Source organism: Glandiceps talaboti, chromosome 21 (assembly GCF_964340395.1).
Source record: "Glandiceps talaboti chromosome 21, keGlaTala1.1, whole genome shotgun sequence".
NCBI classification, from domain to species: Eukaryota; Metazoa; Hemichordata; class Enteropneusta; family Spengelidae; genus Glandiceps; species Glandiceps talaboti.
Window position 1 is genome coordinate 348,327 of NC_135569.1, and position 19,430 is coordinate 367,756.

The following is a 19,430-nucleotide window of genomic DNA, read 5'->3' on the forward strand; positions in this document are numbered from 1 at the left end:
AAGTGAATGCAACTAATACCGTTGTTGGCTTTCTTATCGACCTCCATTGCTTGGTCTTCAACTAGCCAATTTAAGACGCTGAGGTGGCCAAAACGGGCGGCTAAGTGCAGGACATTACAACCGCTGTTATCTGTATCATTGAGCCAGCAACCACCTGCACTATCCTGTAACAGCCATTGAAGGCATTTTAACTTCCCGGCCGCCGCTGCATCATGAGCGGAGGAAGCTCCATTTCTCGCTGCTCTGTTTCCACTTAATCCTGCACTTAAAATAAGCCATTTCAACGTTTCCAACTGTCCTGTTCGCGCCGCGTAATGACAACACGTTGCTCCGAACTGATCAGAAACTCTGTCTGAAAGTTGTCTACGCAGTAACAGATATTTTAGCGTTTCAGTATCGCCTTGTTTGGCGGCTTGCAGCGCTCTTTCAAGAGTCATAGCTAAAGAATTAAACAATAACGGTTTATCGAAGACTTCCCGAGAGATTATCTGACTCAAATGGCCGATCGTGTTTAAATTCCAGAAGCTTAGCGCGATTATCCGGACAGGCTACAACTGTTTACCACTGATACCCAGCCATACTTATTTCTCTGGGCGTGATGATGACCTCAAAGTTGAGTTACCTCTGTCTGGATCATAATACTTGTGTACACAAAAATAGGGCCCAGGGTTTCTTGAGGGAAACATTTCGTTTACATTTAAATACTCTTAAAATCCTGAAACTCCTCCCAGAATATTCAAATCTTTCATAGAATAGTATAAAGAAAGTACATCATAACTAGTAGAATTATTTCACCAGAATTAAAATTGCCCCCATTGTTCCCACCAAATGACATAATATTAACCTTTTTTGTAGTAGTTCAAACCACATAGTTTCCGGTCTATTAACTCGCATGCGCAAATGTAGTCTCTCGTCAAGCTTCAGAAGGTAAAAGTTGAGGCGAGGGCACATATCCCTTGTGTAAATTGTAAACCAAATCTGTTGGATGGAAGTCGTTAACTTCCATACACTTTCAGAACAAATTTGAAGATGTCGGAACCAAGAAGACCTATTTCACGAGGTCCTCCAGCTTCTTTGAGGGCCGAAGGAGCATATGGGATCACTCCATTACGAAGAGGGGGTCGCGGGTAAGTGTACACAAACTTGAACGAAGCACGGCAACAGTTGACGTTTTTATTTTTATACGACTGTGGAAAAATGTTTTTGTTTTTTTTAAATAGCTTGTAGCGTCAATGACTAAAGATGAGCCATACTGACAGATTTTCAGTTGATTTATTACACTGATGTATCCTGTCTCGAAAATAACTTTTTTCTCTCGGCGCTGGAAACCCTTGCTGTGTGATGTGATATTTTGACGTTTATTGAAAGTTTGTGAGTCTATCGATAGAGGGCGACATGCATAAAGTTCGTCGGTCTGCCAGCGTTGGCTCAAACTCAAGACAATTTTATCGTTCAAGTTTTAATAGTTTTGTTTTTTATCAGTAATACTAGCAATCAATAGCTATGTGTAACTTAAATTTCCCTGTGAATGTAACTTATTTGCTCGAAAACTGTTACACTTCAAATGTGATCAAATGGTAAACTTTGGTTGAGTGGAGAAAGCTGTGATGAGAACATTTCTCCTTCACTTGTATTTTGCTTTAAATATTGACCATCTTGTTTGCCCAGCAACCACAAAACACAATAAATGCAATAACTTACATGTTCCGGGTTCATGCCATTACTCTCTGTGAACTGTGCATATTTTCTATTGATCCAAGGTATATGTACAATAGTATGTATTGTCCACAGACTGTGTCCCTCTATCACTGTCTATTGTCCTAGATACATGAGAGGCTCAGCCTCTAGATAAAGATCTATTTTCTGCTTTCAGTTTTATGCATGTTTTTGACAGATAAGGAAAAATAAAGTCATTGTCTTGTTATTTAAAATATATATATACAATTGCTTCAAGTTACTCTTCTGTTCTGAAGAGTTTGTGCAGTTTTACACTTTTAAAGTGAAAACCCTACTCAACAAAGCCAGCCAAGTTTACAACTGATTAATATTTTGTATACAAAAAGCTGATGTACTTTATGTCTATATAATAGTTTAAGACTAACTTTGTCAACATATCCTGTTTTTGGCAAAATGTATACCTAGGGTTATTTTGACACAAGGAATTAGAAACAACAGATCATCTTTTTTTTACCATGTTGTGAATTTTCCCCGTCTATTTTTTACTTCTTTCCAAAATGTATTTAGGAATGTAATCATCCTGAGATTCATTGTCGTCAACAGGTAATTCTAGGTTGTACAAAATTTTCATGATTAGCTAATTATTTACTGCTCCTTGGAAAGCAATTTCTTTACACTTGCAAGCTTCAGGAGATTCTTCCGAATATTAAATGTTTTTGTTGTACTGTGAATTTGAAATATGCTTAAAATGTCAAAAAGACTAATAGCCAGTAAAAATAATAGAAGTGCATCTCCAAAAGTTGTCATGCATGGAACAAGTTAAATTGTAATTGAGAGCTATGTACATTACTTGTATAATTTCCTTTCCAATTCCAGAGCCACACCCCCTCCCCCTCGCCCGTCTTTTCCATCTTTTCCTTTTTGTGTGGTTTGTGGTTTGTATGCTTTATTCTTTGACAAAATTTGAATAAGATTTGTTAAAAAGAAAAAAAAAACATATCCTGTTTTTGTAGATATTATAGAAGGAAGTAGCCTGTAATTTTCCAACAGAAACTGACATAATATTCCACAAATATATCCCATACAAAAAGTTGATGTACTTCCTCCTCTAATTATTAATAGTTTCAAACTAATTTCCTCAACATATCATGTTTTCTTAGAACTTAGAAGGAAGCAGTATTCAACATTCTCAAAGTAAAAGTGCAAATTGTGATATTACTGCTTATATATACTAGGCCAACCAATTTACAACTTATATATTTTGTATACACAAGTAGGTGTACTTTGTGACCAAATGAAATCAGGTTTCATGGAAATCCTACATACTCCTTAATTTCTTAATTAACCTGCTTCAAAAGGTCATAGGTCATATACGGGTCATTTCCTAGATTCCTAAATCTGAGTTTATCCTGTAAGAATGAAATACAAAAATGTTGTGATTCCCAACCACACCTAGTTTCAGATTTAAACTTTAGTTCTATAATTCCAGAGTATATACAGACTATTCTGGTACATGTACCCCGTATTGCCCCCAGTATTGCCTATACCATACAACAAATGTCCTAACAGTCTGGTAATGCTCAAATTTATCGTGCCCATTTAACAGTTAGATCTAACCAAGTGAACTTGTTCAGCTACAGTTAAATAGATTTCTTTTGGTCTGACTTATACCGTATTTATAAATTTGATGGTCCTGATATGATGTATAGAAGTGAATGTATATGTTCCCTGGACTACTGCTAATATTGAACCCTGCATATGCATGTGTGTTGTCAAAAAAGTTGTGTTTTTGTCACAAGTCCTGTACAATGTGCTTCAAATCAAATTTTGGATTTGGGCTGCTAGTAAGATGTGATAGATTTTGTTCAAAGAATTTCATGCTCCAGTTGACACTTACAATACCTGACTGAAATCAATTTCAAAAGAGTTCACTTGATGTCATTGTGTTCCTCTCAACTAATAGGTGATTATCATGTGAGTATTTACCTTCAGAGGCTTCCTACTTATATAGTATACATTTTATGGTTCAGTCAGTGTCTTAATGTAATGTAGATGTACACTATGAGTTACTAGATACCAGATACCTATAGTTGATAGTAAAGATTTAGGAGTTGAATTGTTAGAGGTTGTAATAAAAGTTTATGACTTGGTTTAGGGAAGATCAGTCAATGTCACACAAGGTTGTTGAAGTAAACAACTTTGTTCATTTAGACAAGAAACCCCTCCTTCCCCTCCTTCCCCTCCCCTTAACAAACATTCTCAAGTGTGGCATCAATCCCTATGATCGATACAATGTAAAAATATGGACCAATGTGAAATCCATCACTGTATATCGCATTAGCAATATTAATTAACTTATCACAATATCAGTATCTCAGTATTAAATACTGAACCTGTTATTACTGAAGGCATGAGAGTTTTCAAAATTTGGTTCAAAGTGAAGCACAAATAAATGAAGGTCATCAATTGCATTGACACCAGACTCTCTACCCACAAATTAACAAAGTTGGTTCCTTGAGTATGTGTGAGACTGCGATCATCCCTTACTAAAAACTTGAAATAGGATACTGCAATGATGACACTTACCTATTAATGTCTATGAATGTTTTTTATATGATACAGCTTTTGTAGAAATAACTCAGATGTCGTCAGTGTATTGATATGTCACCTGATCCATGAGTTAGTTTAGTAGCAAGTTTAATTGCCATATAATAGAGAAAGTAGATGATTTTTTTGTTTGTTACCAGCTCTTTATCTATCCCTGTGTGTTATTTATTGAGCTAGACACTTGTAAAATACATTGTTCAGTACAGTCATTTCTTTTTCTTTTCTTGAAGCTTTGTTCAACTGATAAGATTTTTTTTTCTCGATGACAGTCCAATAAAAATACCCTTTCAGCTCATTTGAACATATGAAAAATGACTTTATTAGGTATTAGAGTCAAGTCCACCTATGAAATATTTTATTTTCAGGTGTTACAATTTATTTTTCATTGATGACTATTTTCAGTCTAAAATAAATGAAGTCCATAGTGAAAGTACTTTTGATGTTTGTCCATGTTTTTCACTGACATCTCAAAAATATCACATAAATTTGTTGTCCCTGGGTTGATTTCATGGCCCGTATGTGTATACAATGTGTCATTTCATGTAATGTCAAGAATCAATTAATAAGCCTTTACTGCAATATTGACAAGAATCTGGAGGTTAGAGGTTATTTTTCAAACATAGTATGTATATCAGCATATGCGCATACATGTACTTGTTTTGCCTACTGGGATGTGTGGAGCCTTCTATCTATTCATACGATATTATACTCCTTGTTCATTGGCTATTCTGATGCAAATGAGTGTTTATGCAAATGAGGTGTATAGGCGTATGACCTCATTCTGATCAGGTGATCACTGTCTGTGCTAGGGGTCAAATTTCACTCATGCAGAGCCAGCCAGCACAGACCAAAGCCATTATATTAGTCTTCTAAATTTACATGGAATTTGTGTTGTCATGCTACATAATGGTACTAGCCATGTGATCACAGACTGTGAGATGTTTGGGTATGAGAGTGGTGGCTTCAAGGGAAGGACTTACAGGTCACGTTCTATGTACCAAGATAATACTACCTATGAAGATTACAGGTAGGATGAATCACTATCTATGGGATACGTAAACTAGACAGTGACTGTCGGGAAGCAATTTTAACTTTGATCCCTCATAAGTCACATACTGTATTAGCTCACTTCACTATTGATATTCAAGGCTGTTTTATATAATACCTATTCTTATCTGGGTATTAGTATAACAAAAAAAGGTTGTTTTCAAAATAGCAGTTCACACCCATTAGTGTGCAATTTGCCTATGAATGAAAAGTACACTGTAAGTGTAACAGTACATTTCGGTCATATTTTGATCCCCAAGTCTGTGTCCGTACATCGTGTAGGATCTATGCAAAAGGTAGATTTTGTTCTATTCCAGCATGATACATCAAAGCATTTAAACCCTGCTGTTGTGGCTTGACCAGTAGGATACATTATAGGTGTACAAGTATACCTGGTTAAAGGAAGTAATGATCAATATGATTAATAGCAGGTAGCCATGACTATTTTGATCAACTTATCGTGTATGAATTTTGATTGATGTATTAAACACTTGCATTGGACATTTCTAGAGTTGGACCACTGACCTGGAGTTCATTCCAAGGTCTATGTTGGCCTGGCAAATAAATATGATATGCAATAAGTGCAAGGAACAACCACTTGATGTGACTTATAGTGTAGTGAGATACGTATTGTAGCTCAATCAGAGATATCTCCTTAGTACATCCATGTAGAGATGCCTTGACAAGAACAGATAATTATATGTAAAATAATAACAAGGTCAGGAAAGACTGTGTGGCACTCAATGATTTAGCGAAAGCTAAATGAGGAACCCCAGTAATAGAAAAGGGGAAAAAAGGATAAAAATTGTCACACTAAGTAGTTTGCCATAGAATCTGCCATGACTCTGTTTAGGGACCCTAGTATAATGATAGGGGAACTCTTGTAGATTTTACCTACTCACCACCTGTAGGAAAACGCTGACCACTTCAGGAATTCTTATAGTACATATTATTTTCTATACATCTTCTGGCAGGTGTGTACTGTGTAGAAAAGTGGACTGACTGTACAATACACAATCATATTTTATATTCAAACTAGTGAGTTAGGGCAAAGACCCTCCACCCACAGTACTTATTGTCTAAATTGGTGGAGGGTCTATGGTTTAGGTTTAGATATAGGAATACAATGTAGGGTTAGCCTCACTAGTGTTAACTTGATTTACAAATTGATATAGTCTGCAGCAATGTAAAATGTAGTTAATCACTGCAATAACACAAAACTAAACAACCCTTTGAGATCCTGATAGTGCTAGGATCCTAGGATCCGGGTATAAGTACAATTGTGATTGATTTACAAGACATATAACACATTTAGGTGTGACTCAGAAAATCAATAAATTAAGTGACAATCCTCAATATTGAAATTCGTGGCATTTGATACATTACAGCTGATTTAATGGCCTTTGTTCAAATTTTTTTTGTAAAAGTATGAAACATTAACTCAATAATGTATTTTTTTGAACCTATTAACATTACTGTGTATTATGACCATCCGTGGATAGAATATTAGTTCACAAGTAGTGTAGTCCCTATACAGTATTGTTATGATTTATACCTTTACCACAGTTGGCATCCAGACAAGTTCACAAGTGACTGTGATTGACTGCAGTGTAGTGTTCAAGTGTCATCAGGCCTCTTAGTAAGAATAATGTATAGATAAGGTAGATAAGGCCCATGTATGTTGTTACTTAGAGGTAGGATAGTCCTTTGGTTTCATACCCTCTATCAATTTGTATTGCCTACTTACTGAATGAATGTACCACCCTCCTATAGTCTGGATGTCAATGTGGTGAATGGAGGTGTAAATTGTATACTGTACAGGGACTAGACTAACCCTCCTACAGGACTGCCCCAAGATAAGGTTAGTTTTAGAAACTGACAGGCTCTGTGATTAATGTACATGAATTATGGGAACATATCAGATGTAGCTAAGACTAGAAACAACGATGTGTATATTACTCAGTAGTAATTTCTAGATAAAAATGACTTGAACCTTCCACTACATGTTTCACACCATGAGTGAGATTTTACTACTGTACATTAGTACTGACTTGATTCAGAATTTCTGAATAGGACCACTTACAAGAAATATAGAAAAATATTCACATGTAGCAGTAACATAACGATGTCAGTTTAATGATTGTATACTGGTGAGACACAATTTGGAATATCTGAATAAAACCACCAGAATAAAGAAATTTACAAGATATCAAGAAAAATATTGAGACACACATGTACAAAAATGTAACTGTGACTAGGAAACATAACAATGTGTTATAGTTAATGACTGTATATCAGGGGGACATGATCGATTCACTACTTCTCAAAAGGATCAACCACCAACATATAGGAATGTACAAGAAATATGGAAACAATATTGAGACATTGCCATGACTAGTTAACATAACAATGCTATAACTTATAGTCAATGAGACATGATTCAGTACTTCTGAGTAAAAATCATCAAAATAATGAAATGACTCATTCTGAGACTAGTCTTACTACAATTGTATATATCTCATGCTGTTGTGGTTTGGATAGCTAGAGAGACATGTAACTGTAGTAAGACCATAACAAGTCTGGAGACTTACTAAGAAATGACTAGTCCTGATCAAAGTGTTACATTACAGTGTTCTCCCTATTATAAAGAAAGCATGGCCATCCTTGGCAACCAGGCTGCCATGCTTGCCATTATCATGTCCTCACAATATGACAGACTTGGGTTCAGTTTCTCAAAGAAGTAACTAATCACAACTACCTGTCAGTGTGTGACAAGGGCTATTCACCCATTCCCTAGTCTAGCTGCTAGACCTTGGATGTTCTTCCGATACAACATGACACATGAACGAACATTGGACAAGCCTTCACTGCAAACTTCGTTCGCTTATCATATCGGAAGAAAGCCTGAATGTCTAGCAACAAGACTACCCATTCCCCAGCAGGAGATTTAGCTAGATTTTCACTAGATTATGTTCATTTGACTATACATGGAGAGAGAGATTATAGAAAATCAAGCCAATAGTATAGCAACTACACAGAGGCCAGGAAGGGAGAATCCTGAGTCGTGTGGCCATTATATCATTCTTGTATAAAATTATAATTGGTTTGGTGTTGGTGTACAATTTTCAAATATCAAGATGAGGGGCTTGGTACCCTTGATAATTATTCAGGAAGACTGAGCCACCATTAAGAATAGAATAGAAACTTTATTGCATCCGTTAAGAAAACTACATTTCTTCATTGGATTTTCTGCAATTAGTGTTTGGTACTAAAACAAACTAGTAAATATATAAACTACAGTAATAATAGTTAACAAAATAAATAAGGTTTACATGAAAGTTTAAACTTTAGGTTAGATAAATGTAATATATAATATCTTTTAACTCTGCAGAATGTCTTTAGTTGTCGGTGCCATAAGTATGTGTATTTGGTTGATCAGAGTTAAAAAGAGTAATACATTTTGTTTCATTGTCTAGTTCTTTGAAATTGCCTAGACCACTGATTGCACTTAGTCTGGTATACATTACATGTACATGTATGTCCTAAAGTAAAAACCACTTGGCAATTTTTCAGCAAAGGTAGAAATGTTCTCACTTGCAAGAACGGAATCAATTACTCTGGTTTATAAGAATGTGACTTTCAGCATTCCAAACTTCCAACTTTGTATCTATGACAACTTTTTGTGTAATGTAAACAAAAATGAGTCACCAAACAACGCATACATACAACTAAATAAATAATATGTCACAGACTCTCCTGGGTTAGTGAAGGATATCCTGATACATTTTGTAATTATACAAGATTTCAAAATTGTAACATTTCTCCTTCACTTAGTTTATATAAAATACTTCTAAAGCCACATATAATTCAAACTAAGCATGCTCAGATGCAAAGGACTGTGGGATTGGTTGTAGTTGTGATAGAGTACAAATGTACTATACTCTGGGAAGATCCTCAGGTTTGCTTTGGGTAATAATAAAAGACCAAATTATTTATGATTACAAACATTATTACAGGTTATTTACAACATTAATTGAGGCATGGTTATTATTGAATGATACCACATTTCCCATAATGCAGCATTCAAGATGGTAGGTTTGCAAATTCCCTATTGGTTGACATACAAAGATTTATTTACAAATGATACATCACTACATGTACATGTACATACAATATCAATAATTAGTAAAGAGATAATGCCTGAGGCTAAAACCTATCAAAAGATATAATTTAGACAATAAGTAATTGTGAAAATCAATTTTCACTAATATTTTTTGATTAACTGTCAATTTAGAATAATGTTCATTATTAAGTTTGTGATTACATGTACTTACACATTGGTGCAGGTTCATACAAGTGGTATTTACACTCGTGTATTTACCCTAATCCTAAAAATATATGTTTTCTGAATTGTAGCTGCCACAATTTACTCTCTTTTCTCATGAAACTACATGTAAGTCTACAGAGAACAAGTGTAAGCACTCACACCACTCTAAGATTCATGCATCATTGGGTTCTCACCTAATAATCATGTGATTGAAATGCAAAGTCATGTTACATAATTGAGATACAAATGTTACTGGTACATTGTATAACTTAAAATTTGGAAGATATTACATTCTGTTATAAATGACTGCGTTGATAGTACAACCAAATACTTACAATGTAATGAGAATGAGGCGTGGATGTACTTTTTGATATTTCCCCTCTGTGATTCAAGGTACATGTGTAAGTACAACATGCTATGAAACATTTACATTTATAGTATACAAAAAATGTATGTACATTGTACTTAGATGTATTTTAGTGTCTCACTATGTATGATGGTTGAAACAAAGATTTTAAAACAAATTTCTGAAAAAGTAGCTAGCAAAACATGGCAGAGTAGTTGGTTGCTTTTGGCCCATATCTACATGTACATCATGATGATATTGCTTACATGTAAAATTACCATGTTTATTATATATTGCAATTACTGTAAGACACAGTGAACAGAATTATCTACATCCCTGTATAAACATTTGCATGTACATTGTATGGTGATGTTAGTTAAAACCACTGTGTACATTATACATTGTACATTGCAATTAATTACTGACACTGCACAGTACTGTAAGACACTGTGAACAGAATTATCTACATCCCTGTATAAACAATACATGTATATAAAGTGCATAGAAAAGTTATCATGTTAACATTAGTTTTGAAATATGACACCATTTTCATTAAAATTTCTAATTTCCAATGTGACATTTGTCAATGCTTAAATGTTTAAGACAAATTATAGTAAAGCACACCATATTAATGACTGTTAGTGGTTCCTGTACAAAATATGAGTGTAATATTTCAAATTTCCTGTTTACTGAGAAAGTACCAATTATAATATTATAAGCTGGTACTTAGAAACAATTACAATTAAGTTATTATTTATCAACCTGTTATTTACTGTCTGTCATTTTAATTTGAGGCTAACATTCATCATGTTGATATGTATCATAGTTTTTCTCATTTCTGCTTTTGTGTACATTTTACATGTCTTTTTATCTTGTCCTCTGTATATCGTTTTTCAGTCATATTCATTTGTATGTGCAATTTGATTTTTGTTCTATTGTGGAGGGTCACTTTCTATAGGTGTTAGTCACCTGTGTGACTCATCCTGACTTTATGTCAAAGCTGAATAAATAAATAAATAAATAAATAAATAAATAAATAAACAATCTTTTACTTTCCCATACATGTAGAGTTGACAGAGTATTTGGCAGCCATATTGGATTCTAAATTGGGTTAATTCTGATTGCTTTGATCGCTATTACAAAAATTTGTACGGTGACCCCTGAATTTTTTTTCTTGAATTTCACTGAGAGTGGGTTGAGTGTTCTTGAACAAAGTAAAAGCAAAAGTTTAAAATCTTTATTTCTTAGGTGTACACAACATAGTCTGCAAGATACTGTAAACATAGACATTTTTGCTAAAGACTTCCAAATGTATTTTCACTTTTGCCAGAAAAGAACGGGATGAAGACTGCAGAATTTTCCACTGGAGAAAATATCTAGGTTAACAGTACCACTTATCATGCCATGCATGTCAGCAAAGCATAAGGGTGCTCTGTCACAGTCTGAGTGCACCTTTATAGCGACTACACTATCAAAAAACTTGTCAAATGTTGTCATCTGCTCTACATGTAGCAAAGGAGAATTCTCATATTTTTTAAAGTAAATACATTTTATTACTTACATTTGTATGTCAGTTTAAATGTTGGGTGTGTAAGTTGACGTCTTCATGGTAAAGTACAAAAATGTACATGTAGAAAAAATAAATAATTTTAACAAATAAAGCCTTCAAAAGTAAGTTTTAAAAAATTTGCTGTCTATAGTAAGAACCAAAATTGTCAAGTATTCAGATGGGTAGGAGCATTTAAATTATTGCATCATAAGGCTTAAAGCTGACCAGGGTTGCTACATGTAAGTGTGGTGATGTCACACTACATAGTGAATAAATCAATCCTGACCGGGATGTAGGCACTCTGTTTGGCATAACATGATATTGTATTTCCTAGTTTTATGACAACAGGTTTATTGTTGTTTCTCTTTCACAAAGCACGACTTTACTTCATTAGTCACATCTGTTGTGACTTTTAATGTAAACAGCTGAATGGCTAAACGATGTCGGTTGAAAACTTTGATAATCGGAAACAACATACATGTCAGTGCTGCCGATAGTACATTAACTGGAAATATACATGGAAAGGTGCTGATAGTACATTAACTGGAAATATACATGGAAAGGTTAGCAGAAAATATTGATTGATAATGTCAGTATTATTTGACTTATTTATGAGTTATGCTAAAATGAAATTTTAATAATTATAAAGTGGTCAGTTTTTTAAAAAATGACAGCAAAACAGTATACATGTAGATTTATACAATTTACCATTATCACAAGTATGGTGGCCAACCTCACAGCCTTAAACAAGAACTTTTGAAAGCTCAGTTAAAAGGAAGTTGTAAACACAGTCCCACTTGTTGGGGACTGTGTTCGAAATGATTTATGAGGACTGGCGTTAGTTTGTGAATTAGAGCAAAACAACACAGTGACTGTATACATATATCATGTATATATACATGTACCTACGATTTATCATTATCTCAAGTATAATAGAATGCATAGTGGCCATCCTCTCACAGTGAGTTCCCTGTAAACAAGAACTTTGAAAAATGTTGATAAAGCTAAAGTTGTAGTTCAAAATGTACAACATGTATTTCTTCATAGACAAACATGAACCTATGAGGGATGGCCGTCAGCTAAAGTTGTAGTTCAAAATGTACAGCATGTATTTCTACATAGACAAACATGAACCCATGAGATATGGCCCTCAGCTAAAGTTGTAGTTCAAAATATACAGCATGTATTTCTACATAGACAAACATGAACCCATGAGGGATGGCCCTCAGCTAAAGTTGTAGTTCAAAATGTACAGCATGTATTTCTTCATAGACAAACATGAACCTATGAGGGATGGCCCTCACTGGACTTTATGGGAGATAAGTTTTTATAATATACTGAAACAACTATCCAGTATAATATGAATAACATCAATATCAAGGGATAATAATAATAATAATGTTTATTTACCAGGATATAGTCAGTTTACAAACTACATTGCAGTCTGTGGTTTTACTTTGCTTTCTGGCAGTGTACATGTATAAACAAGCTCACCAGGATATGGTGTAGTACCTTTTGAAATTAAATACAACTAATAGCTTTGTTTGTGTTAATATAATCACAAACAAAACATTCTTGAGAGCCAGCACTAATGTGCTATAATTATGATGATATGATGATATAGTACCTGGAGAGTGTTAGCCAGTGAGATGCAGGCATTGTTTCCACATAGCTACACATAAAGTGGACCAATGGCTGGACCTTGCAGACTAGGAGAGTTTAGGCTCTCAAGTACATTTGTACATTGTATGTTGTTTATGAATTGGGAATAGTAGTATGAGAAATTCCGTCAATTCTAGTTTATAAATGGAATAATTACACAGGGATTCTCACAATGTACATTTTTGAATTTTTACAATGTACATTTTTGAATTTTTAACTGAGGCATAATAAAAAAAATTGTGGTTCCGATTACACTCAATTTTGGAATAGGTGGGGTAGGGAGATTTTTTACTTTATTTTTTTTTCTGTGTGAGTGTCTAGTTCAGGTTTTTCATTGTTTTCCAAATGATCTCCGTGTTGTTTATTTCTTCCTATCAGATGTAAAGCCATTACAGATTGGAAGAACAGTTTTAGAGTATCTTTTGATAGCAGTTTTCTGCATCCACTATTTCTTGTGAGACTTCACAATTTTTGCTATTTTATTATTTTTTTCTCAAATACATTAAAAAAAAACCTTTAGGGTTGGCAGTCTAGGTGTCGGGTAATCGGAACGAACAATTATTTTTTTCAGGCCTTAATTAACTTGTTATGTAATTTCCATCTCATGTAGTCTAGTTCCTTTACAGTACTGTTAAGATTAAACCTTCACTCACAGTTGGCGTCCAGACTAAATCTCATGATACATACATTGTGCAATGTTTTGCAATACCTTTAAACATAGCAAATTTGGTCAGAAGCAAAACTAGTCCCCATTTGTTTTAAATCTGGAGATCTTGCCACTCACGTCTACACTGAAAGGTGTTACGTATTCTGGTTAAGGGTCAGTGTTCAAGGAAGTAAAATTTATATCTTGAATTTATAACTTGTACATATGTTTGCATGGCTTTAATGTGTTTGTATGAGTAGAATTTTACCATAATAATAGTCACTACTTACATTCTTGTGTGTAATATAGATAGGTGTGGTGTGTGTACATGTAGTATCCTGGTCATGAATCAACAATAGAGCATGTTTAAGGAAATAAGTTGAATTTAGTTACCAATATTCTTACAAAGAGAGTCTGACTGCCAAGCTATTGGTTGAGAGTAGTTATATAATTTACCAATATTCTACAAAGAGAGTCTGACTGCCAAGCTATTGGTTGAGAGTAGTTATATAATTTACCAATATTCTACAAAGTGAGGTTGACTGCCAAGCTATTGGTTGAGAGTAGTTATATAATTTACCAATATTCTACAAAGAGAGTCTGACTGCCAAGCTATTGGTTGAGAGTAGTTATATAATTTACCAATATTCTACAAAGAGAGGTTGACTGCCAAGCTATTGGTTGAGACTATTTGTATAATTTACCAATATTCTACAAAGAGAGGTTGACTACCAAGCTATTGGTTGAGACTATTTGTATTATTGTTAGCTCATAGAAGTTGGCTATGTAAATGATTTCCACCCATACATCTTGGAACCAGAAAACTTGACTACTGGTATTTGTATCTAACAGAAGCCATACATGTAACTCCCCAGTATCAATTTGGTGTACTCAGGGTATTGCATGAATGCTATAGTTTGGTGTACTCAGGGTATTGCACGAATGCTATAGTTTGCAACTTGTTCTTTGTGGCTTACTTTCAAGAGTGAAGTCAGTAAAAGTATTAAGGAGAAAAATTTACACCTGAAGTAGGAGTTTATATTTTGGTCAGAAAGAATAGTGAATTTGACCATAGACCCTCCACCCACGTTGGTGGAGGGTCTATGATTTGACAGACAGTGAAAAGGCTTGTAGTCCCAACATTGTCATTGCCATGATCATATGATGTACAATAACTTATAAATCATCATTGCCATGATCATACGATGTACAATAACTTATAAATCATGGGATGGGAATACATTGAGTAAATACTACTAGTCTAGTATATCATTCAAACACAGTAAGTTTGTGACAGCTGGCCCATTATTTTATCCAGTTCACCGTAAAAGTGGGATTTATGAGGTTCACAGTCTTTGGGTGTTGTTGAAAAAGTTCTACAACAAAACTTATTGGAGCATACCATGCCATCAAATCATTGAAGTGTAAGATAGAAGGCCATAAAAAAGTACATGTACATTGTACATTGATTCAGAACTTTCTTGGGGTGGGTTTATTTCAGAACTTTCATGGGGTGGGTTTATTTCAGAACTTTCATGGGGTGGGTTTATTTCAGAACTTTCATGGGGTGGGTTTATTTCAGAACTTTCATGGGGTGGGTTTATTTCAGAACTTTCGCGGGATAGGTTTATTTCAGAATTTTCATGGGATGGGATTATTTCGGGACTTTCATTGGATGGGTTTATTTTTTTACTTGAATTATGATTCAGACAAAGAAAAAATATTTGAAATTTTGATAATGATGAATGTTTGACTGAAAGTGTCACAGGGTGAGTTTATAAGTGTTTTACTTACTGCAGTGAAAATACTTACATTAAATCTTAATTAAACTCTTCAAGTATGTATATGTTAATGTCAATTCATGATTTCTATGACATTAACATTATCTTAAAGCATTGTTGATGATCATGTATGATATGGTAGGATTTCCTCTACATTTTTTATTCGTATGACCTGGCCTTTACATGTACCAACCTTTCTATTATAGCACTACGGCTATTCTCAGGGACCAATGAATATATCTGAGCTCTATTGTAAGCAAGTGTGTATTATAAAAGCCTGTTGTCTAATTTAGTATTTAAATGAGATAGGATGAATCTCATGAATAGGTCAAAGCATAATGAGTAGAGGATCTAAGGTTGAACAATAACCAGTGTCTTGTGATGGTATTAGTATATGTAGACTTGACTAGGTGTTGGCATGTAGTGTCAGTCATGGATTGGTGATTGAATCTCAGTGTTGGTTGTATGAGATTGATCATTGCTACTTTAGCTTACACTGTCAAGTAATGGAAAAACTCTGTTTTGACAACTCTGGTAAGTCATGTTATGCAGTACATGTATAGATATGTGTTGGTTACCTATATAACCGTAACATTGTAGTTTCAGTCACGTCTGTAACCTCACTGATTGATTGAATCTCACTGTGTTGCGTATCTGAGATTGTATCATTGCTACTTTGGCCATATCGTCAAGTAATAACAGAAAATAATGGAAAAACTCTGTTTTGCCATCAATGGTATGTGGTACATGAATGTTATATCATTCACATTAAAGCTGTGAAAGATATGATGTTTACAACAGTTGCATTGAATATGGCAGGCTGACTGGATGAGTACATTTAGAGTGTACATTTTATACTTTCTCTTGCACCATCCACTAAATTAAAGTGTACCTGACACATCCTAAATTGCCATTCTGTCAAATGTTCATGTGCCAAAGTAAAATGCTTACACTATCATTGATTGAAAGTCATTATCCACATCAAAATGTCACTCATTGAAGTAATAAATGTGCAAAGTACACGGTGTATTGTCAGTAGACAGACAGTATTTTGTATGGTGTAAACTAACAATGACTGAAATAACAATCACTGCGTTATAGCTTGAAGTCATATTAAAAATACAGTAGCAGTGTGTCCTCTTATGATAGCCAAATTTTGATGTTGTGAGTCAATGTGTGAAAAACTGGGATTTCTTGTGGGTCACCATGATGAAGTAAGATATAGGAACATGAAATTTTGGTGCGTCACTAGAATTTGTGTGTGTTGGTGGTGCATCAAATTGGCTTAGAAGTTAGAGGGCACACCACACTGTAGAGTGTACATGCACAATGTAATAGTTGCCTTCAGACTATTTATACAATGTACAATAACACCCAACTTGTTGATGAGATTCAATTTATGTACAACACATGGCATAAAACTAGAAGTCCCTACCTTTACCAAGTTACAATAACTTCCATTCACAAGGTACATATGTACCTACTGTGTATGCAAAGATATATTTGGTGTAAAAACAACAACTCGGGTCAACCACTCATTAGTTTACCACTTCTGAATGCAATCACACTTATTCACAGTACATGTAGGTACATGTAGTCATATAGAGTTTGCACTTAGGCTAATAATTTTGGAGGTAGCCCTAAAATGAAGGACACTGAAGGACACCAATATGAAAGGATATAATGTAAACTAATCCACCTTGGACAACAAACCCAATTTAGCTGATTTATTCAGGAGGTGCATTTTCAAAGTGAAATGTGTCGCTCACATCATCACTGATTTATATTTTTCAAAATTCCTTCCTATTTTAATAGATCTTACATGTATTTACCATAGATTCTAAAACTGTAAGTCTTACTGTCCATGTTTTAAAAAAGCTGAATTTAGTTTGTGTTTTAGCCCAAGGTTGTATCATACCACATTATTAGCCAGTAAAGTAACAAAGTTTGTAATAACAAGTGCATGTTATCATCACACCCTCATGTCACTGATAATTGTGGACTGTTCATTATATCCAGATTAGTACAGTTAATCCAAAGCATTTAAGAAGATTATGTACTATGTTGATTTGTTCCTACTGTCTGTAAAACAGTCCATGTTAAAATTTGTTATATAACTTTGACTTTAATTCTTGAAGATATCTTTATGCTCACATCAGTAATACTTAGTTAAATTGTTTAATAATAATAGGAATCTCCACAGACAGTCCCCTTCACAACAATGCATAGAAGCCAGTTCTATAATAGTCTAAAAGCTATAAACCTTGGCTTCCATCGTCTTCAAGCTGTCTGTCATGTCTAGCCAAATGGATCTAAAAACATGTACATGTAAAACTGAAATGTAGCATATTGACAGTCAATATTTTAAATGGATAATTTATTCAAGAAAAACACATCCTGATTTGCAAATTATGTTTACATCATAACATCTTGGTTTGACCATAACGCCACCTTTAAGTTTGACAACAACACCACCTTTAAGTTTGACCACAACACCACCTTTAAGTTTGACCATAACACCACCTGTAAGTTTGACCATAACGCCACCATGTTGAATGCAAGTCATGTGTGGATGTGACACTGATAATGTCATTTGGCTCCAATTGGATTAAATACAGCTGTTGTTGTTGATGGTAGTGGTGATGGTGGTGGTGGTGGTGGTGGTGGTGGTGGTGGCGGTAATTTAAAATTCAGCACAGAATGTTGTTCTACATACACCCATTTTACTAGGAGATATCAAAGAGGATCTACACTATTTCTGCACACAAATACAAGTTCAAGACATTTGAGGAGATTCATTGGAAACCACCTGTTGATGTCTAAAGTCAGAAGAGGTTGGAAATAACAACAGATCTGTCACTGTAGTCTGTCAACTGTCCAGCTAACATATACTAAGAATAGCACATATGAAGGACTGTCTGTTTATGTCATTGAAGTTCAATGTTGTATATTCATATTCAGCAATATACCAAGGCCATACAAAAATGTACATGTACATTTGTATTTATGAATCATAGTGAACTTTTCAAGGCAAAGTTCAATATGTTTGGAATGGTTTCAGAACCCATGTATATGTAACAGATAGAAATCAAGTAAATCCTGCATAGATTTCTATACTTTGTGCCAGTGGGGAACTGTAGTAAAAGTACCCCACGAACTCAGGTAGATTTTACCTACTTACTACACATCACAAAAACACTTGAATGGTTGTAATTTGATGATCATGATTTTGTAATAAATGTAACATAATCCGTAAATTGTAATATAGTGCTCCTGGAAAGTCCTGGAATTTCAAACCACTCCGGGAAAGTTCTTGGAAAAATTTTCTCTAAGAAAGTCATGGAATGTGTGTAGTTTGCTGTTGATAAAAAAATAGTGTGAAACATAGAAATGTTAACAGTGACAAATGAATTGTAACGTATGTAAATTAAATAAATGAATTATTATTATTATTATTATTATTATTATTACATGTATTTAAATACTACATGAGGTACATATGTTGAAATTTAACAAGAGTGACGTTGAAGCTCTTATCCACTTCATTCTATGGAGTTGCTCATCAGTCTGCTGGTATGGTTTGGTCACATGACTCAGTACTGGAATCATGTGACAACAAAATGGAATCTCAGACTGACCTTGATTATAGCAGGTACCAGGAAAGTCTTCCTTTACGTAATTGTGTTGTAGGAGTACCAATCAACCAGAGACCTCAGGTTATAAATAATATATTCATGACTAGACAAGTTTTACTGTGGAAGCATCTTAACAATGTGTTGTCTATGTTT

General features: G+C 34.4%; 1 protein-coding gene across 3 annotated transcripts in view; it reads left to right on the forward strand.

Moving 5' to 3' along the window:
• Nucleotides 1–934: 934 nt before the first annotated feature.
• Nucleotides 935–19,430, forward strand: part of LOC144451361 (NAD kinase-like) — a 32,765-nt gene continuing 14,269 nt past the window's right edge. For 2 of the 3 annotated variants that reach the window (XM_078142171.1, XM_078142173.1), the window contains exon 1: nt 5,125–5,311. In XM_078142171.1, the coding sequence (XP_077998297.1) occupies nt 5,181–5,311 (131 nt within the window). In that variant the 5' untranslated portion in view covers nt 5,125–5,180. Of the gene's footprint in view, nt 1,128–5,124; nt 5,312–19,430 lie in introns of those variants that run through there. The other variant, XM_078142172.1, reaches the window with a different exon arrangement.